This window comes from Siphateles boraxobius, unplaced genomic scaffold (genome assembly GCF_051911475.1).
Source record: "Siphateles boraxobius isolate OS27281-9 unplaced genomic scaffold, OSU_SipBor_1 23, whole genome shotgun sequence".
NCBI classification, from domain to species: domain Eukaryota; kingdom Metazoa; phylum Chordata; class Actinopteri; order Cypriniformes; family Leuciscidae; genus Siphateles; species Siphateles boraxobius.
Genome location: NW_027508844.1, coordinates 1,981,785 through 2,001,859, shown reverse-complemented (window position 1 = coordinate 2,001,859; position 20,075 = coordinate 1,981,785). Strand labels below are relative to the sequence as shown.

General features: G+C 41.7%; 1 protein-coding gene and 5 non-coding genes across 6 annotated transcripts; 5 read left to right on the top strand and 1 right to left on the bottom strand.

Annotated features, from left to right (window-relative positions):
- Window positions 1–97: 97 nt before the first annotated feature.
- LOC143747608 (uncharacterized protein F54H12.2-like) lies at window positions 98–1,405 on the bottom strand. Its single transcript, XM_077240431.1, has one exon. It carries the CDS (start codon window positions 1,403–1,405, stop codon window positions 98–100), a length of 1,308 nt encoding a protein of 435 aa, XP_077096546.1.
- A 7,868-nt stretch (window positions 1,406–9,273) lies between these two features.
- Window positions 9,274–9,346, top strand: trnav-aac (transfer RNA valine (anticodon AAC)). The gene has a single exon. It is a non-coding gene; the product is annotated as a tRNA-Val (tRNA).
- Window positions 9,347–10,547: 1,201 nt separating this feature from the next.
- Window positions 10,548–10,620, top strand: trnav-cac (transfer RNA valine (anticodon CAC)). Its single transcript has one exon. It is a non-coding gene; the product is annotated as a tRNA-Val (tRNA).
- Window positions 10,621–11,629: 1,009 nt separating this feature from the next.
- Window positions 11,630–11,702, top strand: trnav-aac (transfer RNA valine (anticodon AAC)). The gene has a single exon. It is a non-coding gene; the product is annotated as a tRNA-Val (tRNA).
- A 2,575-nt stretch (window positions 11,703–14,277) lies between these two features.
- Window positions 14,278–14,350, top strand: trnav-uac (transfer RNA valine (anticodon UAC)). Its single transcript has one exon. It is a non-coding gene; the product is annotated as a tRNA-Val (tRNA).
- Window positions 14,351–14,824: 474 nt separating this feature from the next.
- On the top strand, window positions 14,825–14,897 carry trnav-cac (transfer RNA valine (anticodon CAC)). The gene has a single exon. It is a non-coding gene; the product is annotated as a tRNA-Val (tRNA).
- The last annotated feature ends 5,178 nt before the right edge of the window (window positions 14,898–20,075 follow it).

Sequence of the window (20,075 nt, the reverse complement as noted above, 5' to 3'; positions counted from 1 at the left end):
GTTTTTTGGGTAGTTGATCGCTCGGTAGAACCCCAAGAAAATGTGTTCTGCACGTCATTTTATCCACGATAGCTGTGAGTTGAAGCGGGTTCATCTCTCAATAGTAATCGATCAGCACCTGTCTGCGGTTAGACACTTCAATGAGAGAATCAAAAACGGCGTAAATGATTAAGTTAACGGTATTTGGCAGCGGTTGTCTGAAACGAGCTTCGACTCTGATATTTCCGGACTTGATGAGCGAAATGTGCTGGCCACACTCTTCATCCGGGGTGAGGTTAAACGCATAAAGCGTGTATCCGTTTATGAAATCGTTACTGTCGATACAGAGTGCGCGGTCTTTAAGGTGTCTACCGGTCGCCATCGAAAGCTGATCAAATTCACGCGCCGCCACACCGGCTTCGAAATTAGGTTGTAGAGGTTTAGCGGGGAATTGCTGAGAATCGACGTAGACGGCTAAGAACTCCAGATTGTAATGTTTGAACGCAAATGGATTTTTTGTGTAGGATCCGGTGAATGCATCGTTGTCGACCATGGCGATGATGATAGACTTTGGCAATGTTCCTAAAAACAGATTTTCTTGATTCAGAACACGAGACCCAGTAGGGATTGAGAACGTTTTTAGACAGACCCTGTCGACGGCGTACTTGGCCGTTGTTGACAGTAACGCCTGTGCGTGAGCCAGTCTCACCGGGGGTGATACAGACACTTTCTTGACAAATAGGGATGCCGCCGTTATATTTAATTTGTAAGCAATGTCGTCGCCCCTCATCAGGCAGAATTCATCTTTTGCTCGAATAAATCGCAACTTAACATCCACCCCATTCAGTAAAAGTTTCTCCTGGAAGAATATATCGGCGTGTATGGGGGTAAACAGTTCCACCTCCCTGCTCCGGCTGGTATAGGTCGCCCTCTTTGTCAGTCCCGCGTTATTGCCAGGGGGGTCATGCACATCCATCTGACCCGCCGAATCTTTGTGAAACAACGATGTGGAGAACAGAGATTCCAACGTATCCTTACCGTAGTTGAGCAGACTCTCTATGATACAGCGATAAGGATAGGTGCTTGAGCTTTGAGATATCAGGCGATCACCCAGGGTTATGTCGACTTGCGAAAATATTGTAGCGCCCGGGTAGTTAATGAGTCCAACCCTAGCCGGATGCGGGATATCGTCTCCGTCAGGCTGCGTGATTTTCACCCGTAGATAGAGCATGGTGTTATTGAGATCCATATAATCATCCCCGTTTCCCGCGATAAAAAACTCTATCGGGGCAGAGGGCGAAAGGGCCGATAACGGAGCTACTTCTAAATAGCTGTTTTTCTCGATGATGGTCTGTGTCAGAGGTACCGTAAATAAGTCCAGCTCGGACTTGATGCACTCTCCCGACATACGATGCAGTAACGCCATGTTAGAATATGGTTTTTACCCCTCTCTTGACCGACGCGTTTCGCCTAACAGTCTTCTTACGCTTTCTACGTACGAGTGAGCGTTTGTTTGATACATGTGTTGTTTTCTTCCTTTTCACCCCCGATTGACCACGCCTTCTCACACCGGGAGGTTTGGACGTTCTCTTACGTGCCATGACCATCAGACCAGATCCGCCTTGAGCTTTAGCATCATTGTCGTGGGAACGCATCAATACATTTGAGAAGACCTTAAAAGATTTGTTTTTACTCACAATTATTTTTTGCAGCTCTTTTTCATAAAAAACCCCTTCAAGGACTTCGCCGTCATAATCGCTGAGTCTGTAGACCGGGGGTTGGCGCGGGATACATGAGGATACAGTGAAAAACACTTCTGTGTAGTTCTGCTCATAACCTTTGGCAAACGGACCTCTCACTTTAGAAATCCTGACGACGTCGCCGACTTTGAACTTTAATACGGGTTTCTCGGTCTTATTCTTCTTTACATCCCCATACAAGTTTTGAAACACTTGACCCTCATTGACTCTGCTGACGTCCACGGGTCTCATTCTGATACTGCGATGATAACTGGTATTGTACCCTTGAATAATGTCCTGTAAAACATCTATGTATCGTCGTGAATTGGTAGCCGTTAAAAATCTCCACATGCGACTTTTTAACGTTCTATTAAATCGTTCAACGACGCTGGCTTTCAAATCGGTAGCGGTAGCGAAATGATTAATGTCATGCTTTTTCATGAGATTTTGAAAATGTTTGTTAAAAAATTCCTTCCCCTGATCCGTCTGCAATTTCTGTGGGACACGCCCCTCTTCGAGTATAGACTCGAACGCTTTGGTAACCTCAACCCCGCTCTTATTCTTCAACACCCTGGTCCACGCGTGTTTGGTGAAAACGTCCACGCAGGTCAGCAGATATTTATGACCGTCATTATCCTTGGCATAAGCGGTCATGTCGACCAGATCAGCCTGGAACTGAGTATCGATTCCGTATACAACCACCCTATTTCGTTTGTATTTTATCGGCGCTGTTTTGTGTAATGTGTAAGCATCCTCACCAGCCAGCCATTCTGAAACCTGTTTATCGCTTAGGCGGACTCCGCTATCTTTTAAGACGGCATCTTTTAATCGTTTTTTACCCCCTAAAGAACCTGGGTTGGACGGTGTATAATAAGCCTTTTTCATGAGCTCGGACATGATGATGATGATGTTTCACCCGCTGTGAAAGAATGAGAGGTACGGATGATTTGAATCAATCTTTTATTAAAAAAATATGGATATAATGACGTTACAGAATATACAGGCTAAGTAAAAATGGTTATAATGACATGTCTGTACACGCTAGGTAAAAAAAATGAATATAATACAACAAACATTAAGTAAAAATGGATATAATCATGCTACATGCACACTCAAGGTTAAAATGAATATAATACAACATAGTAAAAAAATGGATATAATGACGTTACAGTCTAAGTAAAACGGATATAATACAACGGTCTAATCACAATCTAGCCAGAATAAAAAGTCGCGGAACACAAACATGTTTCTGTTTAGGACATAATCGGTAAACAGTTCAATAATTTGGTCGACGTTGTTAATCAATTGACGACGTTCGACCATCTCCTCATCATCAGTGTCTAACCCCTTTGACTTTTTGACCAAATGGATACATACATCAACTACAAACGTGAACATGGATAACGTATCATAGACACCGATGTCAGACTGTGAACCGTACAGCCAATCGAGAACCTGTTTTATCACATAGAATACTTGTTCGTCATCGTCAAGACATGCGGAGATCATAGAGCACCATGTATTGTTACGACCCAGACCTCTTACATTTATCATCATTTTCTTGAGATTGGTCTCACGTGTACTGTCGTCATCATCACGTAAAATTTCAAACGGGGAATCGGATGCGTCCTCAATAATCTTGTTCATAAGACCGATGATCTGGTCTTTGTAATGATCTTTAAACATGGATGCTATAAAGTGTGTTATACTCCCCACAACGCCCATGTCGGAGGAGGTTTGGTCACTCCCCATTCACGATGGAGAGACCTTCCCAGAGATCAACGACGTCGTAGATGATCTCCTTGCAGGGTTTGTCCAGAAGTCTCCCCCTGATTTCTTCTAGCTTGGCTGTGATGAATGGTTCGTCTTTTAATTCATGCAGAATACCCCCGACTGTTCCTTGAATACGGTGGGGTCGAGATTTTAACCCACACCGGTTGAGGATAATAGTAATGATGGTATGAAAATTGGGTTTAAACAGCTTGCCTGACAGTTCATCAAAGTGTGTGTCGAAGAAGTAGTTGGGAGGGTCAAACAGGCAGGAATGCTGCAGCTGGCTAGGATGATCAATCGCACACCCCTCACATTCCTCCTTGAGCTTATCACCAATGAGATGTTGCAACAGCACCACGACCGCTGCTTTTATGATTTTGAATCCAACGTCGCTGAAACATCCGTCTGTAGCATCTAAATTGGGTTTAGCATCGGGGTCGTTGCGTCCGTCGGACTCGTAAGTCAGGTTGTGAGATCCAAGCTTTTTGTTGGATGGTGGTGAAGGTTTAGTGCAAGCGCAGTCGCACTCGATCTCCAAATCCCAGTCTAAGCGACGTTTGGTAGTTTTAGTCTGAGCCCAGTCGTTTTCAAAGCACGGTGCCAAGGCTATGCGACGTCTGGTAGTTTTGGCCGGGGGCCAGTCTTTGTGGAGACCCGATGGTCCGGCGTCGTCGGTCAGAATATGGTCGGTCACGCTATCGTCAGGGTCGAGAATGTTGCCGAAAGAGATACCGCAGCTGCACACGTGTGTGGGTTCTGGACCTCCGTCTTCAGCCATGGTTTATATGTGTTTGCTCGGGAGGGTCTGGTCGCTGGAATTTATGAGGTTGTAGAAGAGGGCGGAACGTTCTAGAATTTTAACCACGGTTTATAAAGACGCTTGGGAGGGTCTGACAGTCGAGCTTTAGGATGACTGTAGTGAATGGGCGTGGATGGCTTAGTAAACGAACTGCTGCGCGCGCATCTCTCGGGGTGGAACAGCAGCACTTTGATTTTGTTGTATCCGTCGTGCAGGTCACACCATTTGAACATTTTGTTGATGGCTGAAAAAACACTAGTCAGGAGATTCAGATCGCACCAATTGAACACAAATTGCATTTCGTACAGATCGTGATGCTCGTTAGGCCGGATAACTCCTGATCGAGTGCTGTCTAGCTTTGTCTTGTCTTTACAGCAGAATATGTAGACAGAATCATTCGGCTTCTTTTTAGTATGGTCACCTACCACACGGTACCGGGTGTTTGGGCTTACACCGTCCCACTCGGCAGTGTACAAAGGCTCTTCGCCGATGTCGTGCAGATCCTTCCAGACAAACGTGTAAAATAGAGTCCAGTCTTTTTCAGGAAATACAACACACGGATCTTCCCCAGGCTGAAACTCACCCACGCCGTCGGCGGTGTAGAGTATAACAATTCGTGAGGGTTTATGAAATTTGTACCCGAATACACGGTTACTACACATCATATATTCAGCTTGAGTCCATTCCGAAGTTTCATGGAGAAAGTTTGTCAAACGGACGTGTCCAATGGCCTTTCTCGGTGCCATAGTCAGACTTTCCATCATCTTGCTGGTCAGCGCCATCTCTGGGGTTTTAGGGGAGGATGAACCATCCATGCTCATGTAGCTCATGGTTCTCTTTCTGGTCTGGCTACAACACACAGTCCCTATTTATATAGCGTGCTCAGGAATGCCAGGATATCGGATGACACGCACACACTCACAGACAGACGCACACACACACAGTGCGGAGACTGTCAACTTTAATCCAATTCTTCACCATAGTGAAACGGTAAGATGATTTTACTTTTGTAATTCTAATCTATTCTAATCTATATGCGACATTAGAAAAATTATTTTCTCACCCCGACACGGAGGGGATTTCCCACACCAAGAAGTTATTTCCCCCCGGGGTCAATAGGTCAAAATCAATGGGGCAAAGACAACTGGCAAAGACAACTGGCCACTTCACATATCATACAAAGGTCAATAGGGTAAAGACAACTGTCAACTTGATCGATCGATAGGTCAAAGGTTAATCCCTAAATTAAGCGACCTCCGGAACAACCCCTCCGGAAGGTCAAAGGTTAATCCCTACATCAAAGGACCTCCGGAACACCCTCCGGAAGGTCAAAGGTTAGCCCTGCCCACCTGTCAATCATAGGGTCATAAATCATTTTGACATAAGCCGAATGGTTATAACTACTCACACTGCTTGCAGGGCAGATTATGGGAAGGAGCCATCTTCTAAAAAGCACATCCATCTCATCAATAGGTTTCTGTAGTGTAGTGCTCATCACATTCGCCTAACTCGCGAAAGGTCCTCGGTTTGAAATCGAGCAGAAACAGTGGTTGGGGTCTGACAGAAAATGTATCCTGTTTGCCACGCTAGGTGAGTGTAGCGCTCATTTCCTTTATACGCTTTTTAACTCTCTTGGGTCGTTTTTTTTCCACATAGCAGCAACATAGACTTAAAATACTCCGTCATTTTACGTCATATAAATAAAATCAATACATGATTATAAACTATAGAGGGTCTTCTTTTTTTGTGTACACTCACATTAACATCAAAACCGTGTGCTTTTGTAAAATGAAGAAAATAAACAGGGTGTGCTTTCTGCCTCTCTGTCTCCGTTAAATTTTTTTCTGGTGCACGTCTCTAAACTTAAACAAAGCTCAGCGAATACTATTCACACAAGCACGAGCAATATATCTTTATAATCATTTAAGTTTGTACTTTTAAAATATCTAATTCAAAACTAAAATAAATATTCTCTGTTTATGTAATCTATTAAAAAAGAGAGAGGTGTCAGCCGATCTCATTATCGTTCTCTTAGCTCATTATTCTGCTAATCTGACACGCCCACGGAGAGCGCGCGGTATTCAAACGCAAATGATCTGAAGCAACACATGCAAAGTGTCAACGCCCCTCATAAACGCGATAACACAACAAATGTAATCATCAGATTAATGTAGCCTACTATTTCTTCTTGCGAGGCTGTGTGAGGAGTAATCCTGGGACATTTACCTCAGAACATGTGCTGTTTTTTTTTCATTCCGAGGAGCAACGGATCCATCTGATAAGTAAGTTCTTTATTATTATTGTTCTAATCGCGATATCATAGTGTATGTAAACCGCAAAAAGACTGTTTAAATATTAATCGCGTCTGTGTGTGAATGAATGAACTGAACAGTTTTTACCAAACCCTATTGCTATACTTAGATGAGTGAAAATCGACTGAAATATGTTGAAATAACGTTAAAATGTCTTTGTATTAGCAACGTATTAAACTGCAAATTAAAATTTATGCCCTAATATAGGCTCATAAAAACAACAAACGATATGCCTATGTTACAGACGAAATATGAAAGACAACATTTTGTTGACTAGTTTTGGATAGATTATTAACTGTTTAATGTAAAATATGCTACTGCCACATTGAATAAGCTTTTGTTCACCAATTTCTGCTCAAATGTTATATATTACGCTATGTTTGTTTTGTCAAAAATAAAGTCATCAAGTAGGATGCTATTATAGTGTTTGTTCCAATGTAGGCTTTATTCAAACTAATGAATCCTTAACTATGAAATATGTATGATAAAATGTATAATTTAGTTTTTACAAAGAAATATGAAATATCCATCTGAGAAGTAAGTTTTTTTATTATTGTTCTAATCGCGATATCATAGTGTATGTAAACTGCAAAAAGACTGTTTAAATATGAATCGCGTGTGTGAATGAATGAACTGAACAGTTTTTACCAAACCCTATTGCTATACTGAGATGAGTGAAAATCGACTGAAATAGGTTGAAATAACGTTAAAATGTCTTTGTATTAGCAACGTATTAAACTGCAAATTAATATTTATATGCCCTAATATAGGCTATCATAAAAACAACAAACAATATGCCTATGTTACAGAAGAAATATGAAAGACAACATTTTGTTGACTAGTTTTAAATAGATTATTAACTGTTTACTGTAGCCTAAACTATAGACTACTGCCACATTGAATAAGCTTTTGTTCACCAATTTCTGCTCAAATGTTAAATATATTAGGCTATGTTTGTTTTGTCAAAAATAAAGTCATCAACTAGGATGCTATTATAGTGTTTGTTCCAATGTAGGCTTTATTCAAACTAATGAATCCTTAAATTTGAAATATGTATGATAAAATGTACACTTTAGTTTTTACAAAGAAATATTACACTTGAAATATTGTTATTTTAATTGTTGCTGTAATTGTAACCTTTTTAATAAAATAGCAAATAATATATTTACAAGGTAGATGTAAACAAAATCTTAAAAGGTCAATATAAGCCTTCTCTTCAAATTATTTGTATTGTGTTTTATTAGTGACAAATTTGGGGAGAGGATACATATTCAAAACTTTCTGAAAATACAGTATGAGAATTAACTACACAATTACTAGAAATGTTCACCTTGGATATTATACAATTTGCAAGCAAAAATACAAGTGGAAAAATACTATTTTTTATAGATGTTTCCAACTGTGAACCAATTTTGTAGTATATATACACATTTCTTTTCTTGTGTCCTTATATTCTTTCTTGTGGCTCAGTGACACACCTGTGGAAAGCTCATTATGCGGCTCATTAAGCAGGTCTTTTGTCTTCACAGGTGTGAATCAGACCATTATACATGAGTCACGCCCATTTCGCATATTGCCTTTCCAAACAAAAAGTGTTTTACTAAATTTAAATCAATGTATTGTTTTATGTGAATGATTTGGAAGGATGATTTTCAGATCATTTTGAAGCAAAAATCCTAGGCGAGAACATCAATTAGTCAAAAGTCTTGTGGACACATATTTAGTATGTGTTTTGTGGCCTTATTTCAGAGACTTTAAGTTTTAGTTTTTTCAATAACCATGCATAAACAATATTCTCTCAAAAATACAAACATGTACATACATCTTGCTAACATATTATGGTAGCCCTGTTTGTGCTATATAGAGTGAATTTACACCTTTGCCATTAACATGTTTATAAATAACTGAAAAAAGCTCAAATGTTAGAGCATGTCAGAACACCTCCAGAACCCCAAAAACACTTTGGACCCCAGAGGGTTAACAAGCGTGCACCTAAAGATTTATGTCTGCCACCTGAAGACGTGTTTCCGTAGTGCAGAGGTTATCACGTTCGCCTCACACGCGAAAAGGTCCCAAGTTCGAAACTGGGTGGAAACAGTGGGTGGTTTTTGCAAAAATTTCGTATGCGATTTTCTGTTGAGCAGGTCAGTACACTTGAAGGGATGTTTGTGGTTTAATCTCTTTAGAAAAGGACAAAAATAAAACAAATGACCGTTGAGGTTTCCTGTACAGTAATAAAAAATGTTTGGTCTGCAAACAAAATTAGCAGCTTTTTGCCATTTTTAAAACACTGGGCAGTCTATAGTTTCAGTCGCTTTTGAACAAGCGTACCCCAGAAGCGGTGGGACTGACGTCCAAATCAAGTTTCGGAAGTTAAGTGGTTATCACGTTTGCTTTACACGCGAAAGGTCCTCAGTTCAAAACTGGGCGGAAACAAGTGGATGCGTTTTAAATATAAATGCTGCAATTCGCTACAAAACCCTTACTTTTGAGACAGGTGAAGGCCATCGTACCAAGGAGCTGTAGGCAGACTGCCATGCCGAATGACACTAGGTGGGTGCCGAATGACCTCTGTTCTGTTGTTTGTGGAATTCACAGACTGTCACACTGCTTGCAGAGCAGATTATGGGAAGGAGCCATCTTCTAAAAAGCACATGCACCTCATCAATAGGTTTCTGTAGTGTAGTGGTCATCACATTCGCCTAACACGCGAAAGGTCCTCGGTTCGAAACCGAGCAGAAACAGTGGTTGGATTCTGACAGAAAACTTTAACTCTTTTCCACGCTAGGTGTGTGCAGCGCTCATTTCCTTTATATGCTTTTTAATAAGCGTGCACCTAAAGATTAATGTCTGCAACCTGAAGACGTGTTTGTAGTGTAGTGGTTATCACGTTTGCCTCACACGCGATAAGTCCCCAGTTCGAAACTGGGCGGAAACTGTGGGTGATTTTTGCAAAAAATTCGTATGCGATTTTCTGTTGAGCAGGTCAGTACACTTGCAGGGATGTTTGTGGTTTAATCTCTTAGAAAAGGACAAAAATAAAACAAATGACCATTGAGGTTTCCTGTACAGTAATATAAAATGTTCGGTCTGCCAACAAAATTAGCAGCTTTTTGCCATGTTAAAAACACTGGGCAGTCTATAGTTTCAGTCGCTTTTGAAAAAGCGTACCCTAAAAGCGGTGGGACTGACGTCCAAATCAAGTTTCTGAAGTGTAGTGGTTACCACGTTTGCTTTACACGTGAAAGGTCCTCAGTTCAAAACTGGGTGGAAACAAGTGGATGCATTTTAAATATAAATGCTGCAATTCGCTACAAAACCCTTACTTTTGAGACAGGTGAAGGCCATCGTACCAAGGAGCTGTAGGCAGACTGCCATGCCGAATGACCTCTGTTCTGTTGTTTGTGGAATTCACAGACTGTCACACTGCTTGCAGAGCAGATTATGGGAAGGAGCCATCTTCTAAAAAGCACATGCCATGATATCACGTTCGCTTTACACGCAAAGGTCTTCAGTTCAAAACTGGGCGGAAACAAGTGGAGGCATGTTAAATATAAATGCTGCAATTCGATACAAAACCCTTACTTTTAAGACAGGTGAAGGCCATCGTACCCAGGAGCTGTTGGCAGACTGCCATGCCGAATGACCTCTGTTCTGTTGTTTGTGGAATTCACAGACTGTCACACTGCTTGCAGAGTAGATTATGGGAAGGACCCATCTTCTAAAAAGCACATGTGCCTCATCAATAGGTTTCTGTAGTGTAGTGTTCATCATGTTTGCCTAACACGAGAAAGGTCCTCTGTTCGAAACCGAGCAGAAACAGTGGTTGGATTCTGACAGAATATTTAAACTGTTTGCCACGCTAGGTGGTAGCAGCGCTCATTTCCTTTATATGCTTTTTAATAAGCGTGCACCTAAAGATTTATGTCTGCAACATGAAGACGTGTTTCCGTAGTGTAGTGCTTATCACGTTCGCCTCACACGCGAAAGGTCCCCAGTTCGAAACTGGGCGGAAACTAAGGGTGGTTTTTGCAAAAATTTCGTATGCGATTTTCTGTTGAGCAGGTCAGTACACTTGCAGGGATGTTTGTGGTTTAATCTCTTTAGAAAAGGACAAAAAGAAAACAAATGACCATTGAGGTTTCCTGTACAGTAATATAAAATGTTCGGTCTGCCAACAAAATTAGCAGCTTTTTGCCATCTTAAAAACACTGGGCAGTCTATAGTTTCAGTCGCTTTTGAACAAGCGTACGCTAGAAGAGGTTGGAATGAGATCCAAACCAAGTTTCCGTAGTGTAGTGGTAATCACGTTTGCTTTACACGTGAAAGGTCCTCAGTACAAAATTGGGTGGAAACAAGTGGAGGCATGTTAAATACAAATGCTGCAATTTGCTACAAAAACCTTACTTTTAAGACAGGTGAAGGCCATCGTATCAAGGAGCTGTAGGCAGACTGCCATGCCGAATGACACTAGGTGGGTGCCGAATGACCTTTGTTCTGTTGTTTGTGGAATTTACAGACTGTCACACTGCTTGCAGGGCAGATAATGGGAAGGAGCCATCTTCTAAAAAGCACATCCCTCTCAACAATAGGTTTCTGTAGTGTAGTGGTCATCACATTCGCCTAACAAAATTAGCAGCTTTTTGCCATGTTAAAAACACTGGGCAGACTGTCACACTGCTTGCAGAGCAGAAACAGTGGTTGGATTCTGACAGAAAATTTTAACTTTATGCCACACTAGGTGGGTGCAGCGCTCATTTCCTTTATATGCTTTTTAATAAGGGTGCACCTAAAGATTTATGTCTGCAACCTGAAGACTTGGATGTTTGTTGTTTAATCTCTTTAGAAAAGGACAAAAATAAAACAAATGACCATTGAGGTTTCCTGTACAGTAATATAAAATGTTCGGCCAACAAAATTAGCAGCTTTTTGCCATGTTAAAAACACTGGGCAGACTGTCACACTGCTTGCAGGGCAGATTATGGGAAGGAGCCATCTTCTAAAAATCACATGCACCTCATCAATAGGTTTCTGTAGTGTAGTGTTCATCACGTTCGCCTAACACGCGAAAGGTCCTCGGTTCGAAACCGAGCAGAAACAGTGGTTGGATTCTGACAGAAAATTTTAACTGTTTGCCACACTAGGTGGGTGCAGCGCTCATTTCCTTTATATGCTTTTTAATAAGGGTGCACCTAAAGATTTATGTCTGCAACCTGAAGACTTGTTTCCATAGTGTAGTGGTTATCACGTTTGCCTCACACGCGAAAGGTCCCCGGTGGAAACTGTGGGTGTTTTTTGCAAAAATTTCGTATGCGATTTTCTGTTGAGCAGGTCAGTACACTTGCAGGGATGTTTGTAGTTTAATCTCTTTAAAAAAGGACAAAAATAAAACAAATGACCATTGAGGTTTCCTGTGAAGTAATATAAAATGTTCGGTCTGCCAACAAAATTAGCAGCTTTTTGCCAAGTTAAAAACACCGGGCAGTCTATAGTTTCAGTCGCTTTTGAACAAGCGTACCCTAGAAGTGGTGGGACTGACGTCTAAATCAAGTTTCCGTAGTGTAGTGGTTATCACGTTTGCTTTACACGCGAAAGGTCCTCAGTTCAAAACTTGGCGGAAACAAGTGGAGGCATTTTAAATGTAATGCTCCAATTCGCTACAAAACCCTTGCTTTTGAGAGAGGTGAAGGCCATCGTACCAAGGAGCTGTAGGCAGACTGCCATGCCGAATGACCTCTGTTCTGTTGTTTGTGGAATTCACAGACTGTCACACTGCTTGCAGAGCAGATTATGGGATGGAGCCATCTTCTAAAAAGCACATGCCATGATATCACGTTCGCTTTACACACGAAAGGTCTTCAGTTCAAAACTGGGCGGAAACAAGTGGAGGCATGTTAAATATAAATCCTGCAATTCGATACAAAACCCTTACATTTAAGACAGGTGAACGCCATCGTACCCAGGAGCTGTAGGCAGACTGCCATGCCGAATGACCTCTGTTCTGTTGTTTGTGGAATTCACAGACTGTCACACTGCTTGCAGAGTAGATTATGGGAAGGAGCCATCTTCTAAAAAGCACATGTACCTCATCAATAGGTTTCTGTAGTGTAGTGTTCATCACGTTCGCCTAACACGCGAAAGGTCCTCGGTTCGAAACCGAGCAGAAGCAGTGGTTGGATTCTGACAGAATATTTTAACTGTTTGCCACACTAGGTGGGTGCAGCGCTCATTTCCTTTATATGCTTTTTAATAAGGGTGCACCTAAAGATTTATGTCTGCAACCTGAAGACTTGTTTCCATAGTGTAGTGGTTATCACGTTCGCCTCACACCCGAAAGGTCCCCAGTTCAAAACTGGGCGGAAACTAAGGGTGGTTTTTACAAAAATTTCGTATGCGATTTTCTGTTGAGCAGGTCAGTATACTTGCAGGGATGTTTGTGGTTTAATCTCTTTAGAAAAGGACAAAAAGAAAACAAATGACCATTGAGGTTTCCTGTACAGTAATATAAAATGTTCGGTCTGCCAACAAAATTAGCAGCTTTTTGCCATCTTAAAAACACTGGGCAGTCTATAGTTTCAGTCGCTTTTGAACAAGCGTACGCTAGAAGAGGTTGGAATGAGATCCAAACCAAGTTTCCGTAGTGTAGTGGTTATCACGTTTGCTTTACACGTGAAAGGTCCTCAGTACAAAATTGGGTGGAAACAAGTGGAGGCATGTTAAATACAAATGCTGCAATTCGCTACAAAACCCTTACTTTTAAGACAGGTGAAGGCCATCGTATCAAGGAGCTGTAGGCAGACTGCCATGCCGAATGACACTAGGTGGGTGCCGAATGACCTTTGTTCTGTTGTTTGTGGAATTTACAGACTGTCACACTGCTTGCAGGGCAGATAATGGGAAGGAGCCATCTTCTAAAAAGCACATCCCTCTCAACAATAGGTTTCTGTAGTGTAGTGGTCATCACATTCGCCTAACACGCGAAAGGTCCTCGGTTCAAAACCGACTAGAAACAGTGGTTGGATTCTGACAGAAAATTTAAACTCTTTGGCACGTTAGGTGGGTGCAGCGCTCATTTCCTTTATATGCTTTTTAATAAGCGTGCACCTAAAGATTTATGTCTGCAACCTGAAGACGTGTTTGTAGTGTAGTGGTTATCACGTTCGCCTCACACGCGAAAAGTCCCCAGTTTGAAACTGGGCGGAAACTGTGGGTGATTTTTGCAAAAAATTCGTATGCGATTTTCTGTTGAGCAGGTCAGTACACTTGCAGGGATGTTTGTTGTTTAATCTCTTTAGAAAAGGACAAAAATAAAACAAATGACCATTGAGGTTTCCTGTACAGTAATATAAAATGTTCGGCCAACAAAATTAGCAGCTTTTTGCCATGTTAAAAACACTGGGCAGTCTAGTTTCAGTCGCTTTTGAACAAGCGTACACTAGAAGTGGTGGGAATGAGGTCCAAACCAAGTTTCCGTAGTGTAGTGGTTATCTCGTTTGCTTTACACGCGAAAGGTCCTCAGTTCAAAATTGGTTGGAAACAAGTGGAGGCATTTTAAATGTAATGCTCCAATTCGCTACAAAACCCTTGCTTTTGAGACAGGTGAAGGCCATCGTACCAAGGAGCTGTAGGCAGACTGCCATGACGAATCACACTAGGTGGGTGCTGTCCAAATCAAGTTTCCGTAGTGTAGTGGTTATCACGTTTGCTTTACACGCAAAAGGTCCTCAGTTCAAAACTGGGCGGAAACAAGTGGATGCATTTTAAATATAATGCTACAAAACCCTTACTTTTGAGACAGGTGAAGGCCATCGTACCAAGGAGCTGTAGGCAGACTGCCATGCAGAATGACCTCTGTTCTGTTGTTTGTGGAATTTACAGACTGTCACACTGCTTGCAGAGCAGATTATAGAAGAGGTGGGACTAACGTGCAAATCAAGTTTCCGTACTGTAGTGGTTATCACGTTTGCTTTACACGCGAAAGGTCCTCAGTTCTAAACTGGGCGGAAACAAGTGGATGCATTTTAAATATAAATGCTGCAATTCGCTACAAAACCCTTACTCTTGAGACATGTGAAGGCCATCGTACCAAGGAGTTGTAGGCAGACTTCCATGCCGAATGACCTCTGTTCTGTTGTTTGTGGAATTCACAGACTGTCACACTGCTTGCAGAGCAGATTATGGGAAGGAGCCATCTTCTAAAAAGCACATGTCCTCATCAATAGATTTCTGTAGTGTAGTGGTTATCACGTTCGCCTCACACGCGAAAGGTCCCCAGTTCGAAACTGGGCGGAAACTGTGGGTGATTTTTGCAAAACTTTCGTATGCGATTTTCTGTTGAGCAGGTCAGTACACTTGCAGGGATGTTTGTGGTTTAATCTCTTTAGAAAAGGACAAAAATAAAACAAATAACCATTGAAGTTTCCTGTACAGTAATATAAAATGTTCGGTCTGCCAACAAAATTATAGGCGGCGAGCTACATAAGCCTACCGTGCACCCCCCCCACCTCCCAACAAAACCATACTTTTCTGAAAGGTCTGGATGTGTAGAATATGAATCTGAATGTTAACATTGAAAATTTTGGGTTGCACTACCTGTTTTAGGCCTGTGAATAGGGAAACCCTAAAAAACGATTTTAAGCGATTTTAACAAGTCGAAATTGGCCTAGTCAATCAGAACTGCTTTTAGGTGACCCATTACACACTCAAGCTTAACATATGATGACTTAGATCAAAGGGCACCCTATACTGCTTCCTGGTAAGTGACTAAAATTAATATAGTTAAGGCCTTATGTTGATTTAATGAGCCCATTTCCTATATACAGCATGCACACACACACGAAGGGCCAATCCCAAAGTGAGCCCTGAGGACTAAGGACTAAAGACTCACAGACTTAATTGATCTCAGGTGCTAAGTGAGTGAGTGTGTGAGACCACATGAGCTCAGATAGGTATAGATGGGATTGGAACAGCACTTCACAATGTTTAATAACAAAGACGTTGCTGACACGTGCACCATCTACGTGTGTCGTGCTGTTGTTTACCTTTGTAATTTCCGGATTTCCCATGCACACAGACACACACTAACTATATACAAAAACTACAAACAGCATGGAAAAGAACTATATACAGCATGCAAGCATGCACCCAGACACACAAACGCACAATAACTATATACTAGAACTACATACAGCATGGAAAATAACTATATACAGCATGCACACACACACACAAATTCACAAGAACTGTATACAGCATGCACACAGACACACACAATAACTATATGCAATAACTACATACAGCATGGAAAAGAACTATATACAGCATGCACACAGACACACAAACGCACAATAACTATATACAAGAACTACATATAGCATTGAAATTAACTATATACAGCATGCACACACACACAAATTCAAAAGAACTATATACAGCATGCACACAGACACACAAAATAACTATTTACAAAAACTACAATCAGCATGGAAAATAACTATATACAGCATGCACACAGACACACAAAATAACTAGGCCTATATACAAAAGCTAAAATCAGCATGGAAAAGAACTATATACAGCATGCAAGCATGCACACAGACACACAAACGCACAATAATTATATACAAGAACTACATACAGCATTGAAAATAACTATATACTGAATGCGCACACACACACAAATGCACAAGAACACACATTAACACACAAGACCTATATACATCATGCGCACACACACACACACACACACACACACACACACACACACACACACACACACACACACACACACACACACACACACACACACACATGCTGTAAGAGAACTACAGCATACATAGCTTCCCTTTCCCAAAGAAACACTGAACAAATAGTAGGTATAATGACCTACTATTAGGGTAATATGTTTTACCAATCAATAAAATACATGTATATTTCATGCATATGTCAGGTGTAACATGACACTCAAACTGTTTTTCAATCCTGGTCTGACTCAGAGTTGTCATCATCGGATAAGTACTGTTCATCTGTTACGCTATCATCATCTGATTCATCTTCCTCATCCCTGCCACTCACAGATTCAATGATATCTGCCAATTGCTGTGGGAGAACACATCCCTCATACCACAGACGCTCAATCTTTTGGTCAACCAGTGTCCAACCGTGTCCATTGCAAGCATCAGGGATGTCAGGGTTGGCAATATGGGCCACCTTCCATATTCCAACCTGGTAGTTAACCCTGCTGATGTGTTGCTCTAAACTCCTCCCACATGGGGGGAGTGTAGCCAGGTCCACATTTCTTGAGTGGGCTAGATGCTTGTCATCTTTGGAGCACAGCTCACTCGTTCGCAAGAAACGCAACTCATCAACACTTCGTACTCGTGGTCTACTAAACAGAGCACAGGTGAACTCATTGAGGAGATCAAAGAGATCCCTCGGTACATCCCATGTGTCTCCCAGCCTGGCAAGAGTTTCTCCAAACTTTGGCATCCTAGAGAGGGTTTTCAATGGCCTGACTTTGCCTAACCCCTTGAATGCACTAGTGGTATCACAACCACTGAAGGCGTGAAGTGCCATTAGTTCTGTCAAATGTTGCTGAGAGTAACTACGAGACATTTCACTCACATCAATGAGCCTTTTCTTGTTTCCTGTGCCAGTGTGAAACATAATATTTAAGTCTGACATTGCCAGAGCATAGTGTAACAAGATGAAAAATATGTCAGTATCAGGACTCTTAACGACAACATTGCTGTAGTTGTTGTCTCTGGCAAAGTCACAGTAGAGAATGACTCTAGAATCTGTCTCTTCTTGGGTAGACTTAAGGCTCAGGACTTCTGTTCTGCATGTTGAGCTGCCATCTTCAGACGTTAGCAGATATGCTGTTCCTTCACAGGTTATGATCACTTGTCTCCCATGTAGCTTCCTGGCATATGAGTCTTCACTCCAAAGGCGGATGAGTAGTGCAATAAATTGTTGCTTGTTTTCATCATTGGCGAGGAACTGTTTCCAATCTGCTGGCCTTTTGGTATTTTCACCTTTTATGATAAGCTTTTGACCACAACCCCTCCTCTGTCTTTCCATTGTTTTCACAGAATTGGGGAAGTAACTATCTGTGCTGAACACAACATTGCCTGTCTTTGGCATCATGTCAAACACCTTACTGCATATCTGTTTGAAGCTGCCTGGTACCTCCTTCAAGAAGTAAAAGTAGGCATTTCCATCAATAATTACAAGAGTTTGATCTGTGGATGGTAGGGCAGCATCATTGATGTCTTTTACCAGGTAAGCAAATGACTTTGACTTATCTGTTTTGGACAAGAAACCATCAGCAGTGCCTATAATGTACGGCACAGGAGTCAAGGGGTACGTGAGTAGTTCCCTCATGTCCAATTGTAGACCTTGCTGTTGGGACTTCATGAACAACTGGAAAGCAATGTTCCCTTGCTGCTGATACTGTATTACTTTGTGTGTTGTTGTTGTAACTTTGCTCTTTTTGTTCATGTCCGTGAAGGTTTTGAGGCCAAGGCGCTTGATAGGCTCAAAGAAGTCACAACCTTTTTCCAGGCGTGTCGCAATAAAAATATCCTTGGCAACCTTGCCTGCTTGTTCAGCTCTCAAAACATCTCTTTGGACCTCAGCAGATACTGCAGCATCAGAAGAAAGAATAAACAAGTTGTCAGTGCTTCCCAACTCAAAAGGGTTAAGGAAGCTCTCCACTGCCTCAATTGTTTTTCTCACCAACTTTTCACTCCTCAACATCTCAGCTGGACGAAGCTCATTATGCTTGGTTTCTGCAGCTGTTCCAGACAGCATGTCAGCCATACTGAGGGTTGCATTAACATACTGAGATCTAGCATGGGTTGTTCGTACCCAACGTTGGTAGGCATCATAATTTGTCAGAATTCCTGACACACCAAAAGCATTTCCACCAGCACCCCCATGAGATTTAGCATGTCGCATGAAGGTCTCCTCCATAGTTTTATCTACGGCGCAGCGGTTACCTGGAATGAAGGAACGTGCAACGCTAATAGCCCCTCTTTTCAACAACTCTGTGGCTCCAGGATGTGACACTTCAATGTTCGCAATGAATATGGAGAAGTAAGAGAGATATCTGGCATAATTCTGGCCTCCAAAGCTGAAAAACAGGTCTGCCATAAGGTGCAAACACTGAGCATAAAGGGGAAAATCATTATGTTTCACTGCATGGATGAGAGACAGTACCAACCAGATGTGGTCCATGTAAGATGTCCACAGCTGTGCTGTCTTCCCTAGATGTCCAGCTTTTACACTCTCTCGAAACTGTTGATATCCTTCGATGTACTTCTGCAGTGGAACATCATTCCTTGTTGCATCTAAGGCTTCTTTAGAACGAGCTTTCAGCAGTTCATCTAGTATCCCCTTTGATCCCTCTGGTAATTGAGAGAATACTTCTTTCTCTCCAATACTTGTGAGGTATTGTGATAGGAGAAGTCTTTCAAGACATTCCAATACTGTCTTATGACAGTGTAGTGATCTGTCATAATGTTTACCAGTAAGGACACCTTGAAGAGAACCTAATGCAATCAGCCCAGCTTCCAACAAGATATCAGAGAGACCCGATCCATCCATTTTCTTGCCCACCATCTTCAGATATGCGCAAGCCAGATGAAATGTACCAATCAATATTATGTGTTTATCATACCTAGATTGATCATTCCAAATCAGGGGATATGCTTTCATGCATACCCCCAAGTCGAATGTTGTAACAACATACTGTTGTTGGATTTCTGCTGTTGCCTCCTCAGCATATCGAAGGCATTCTTTTACTGTCTTGTAGTCTGTAATTGGGCTTGGAATAACAGGGTAATAATCAATAGTTGTCAGACTTTCAGGGGTTCGTCCTGACATTGTGATGAAACCTGTCCATCCTGGAAATTGTTGATCTGATTTGCTGCATGCTGTACGGATCAAGACCCACAGAAAGTGCTTCATGGTAGCATCTTGAAGAGCCCTCTCACCATCAGGAATTACTCTTTGGTGTATGGTTATTTGAGGACTTTTCCGTTGTGTAATATAGCAGTCAGGAAGAGCTTCAGCTGACCCCTGCTCAAAAGAACGTCGTTTTGTTTTCCTGGAAGTGGATGGAATATCGATACGGACTCCGCCATGATTCTCCGGCTTGCCTTCTATGTCCTGTAACATAATGCCATGTGCAGTGTGAATTGAATCCATTCCAGTTAAGTTGTTGAGCAACTGATCAAAATTATCAAATTCTGAGTGGAAAATGGAAGGGGCTCCTGGTGATCTAATGATTTGTGTAGACAAAAGACTGGATGTCTCAGCCACAGCCTCAGCAAGTGCAGTTTCCAGTTCAAGGGAGAATGTATAATTCTCTGAATGGCCCAATCGATTAAATAGGGTAATTCATTTTTCACTCCTGAAAAGGTGTCTAAGTGTCATGCATATAAGCATATGCTTTGGAAGTTTCCATTCTCC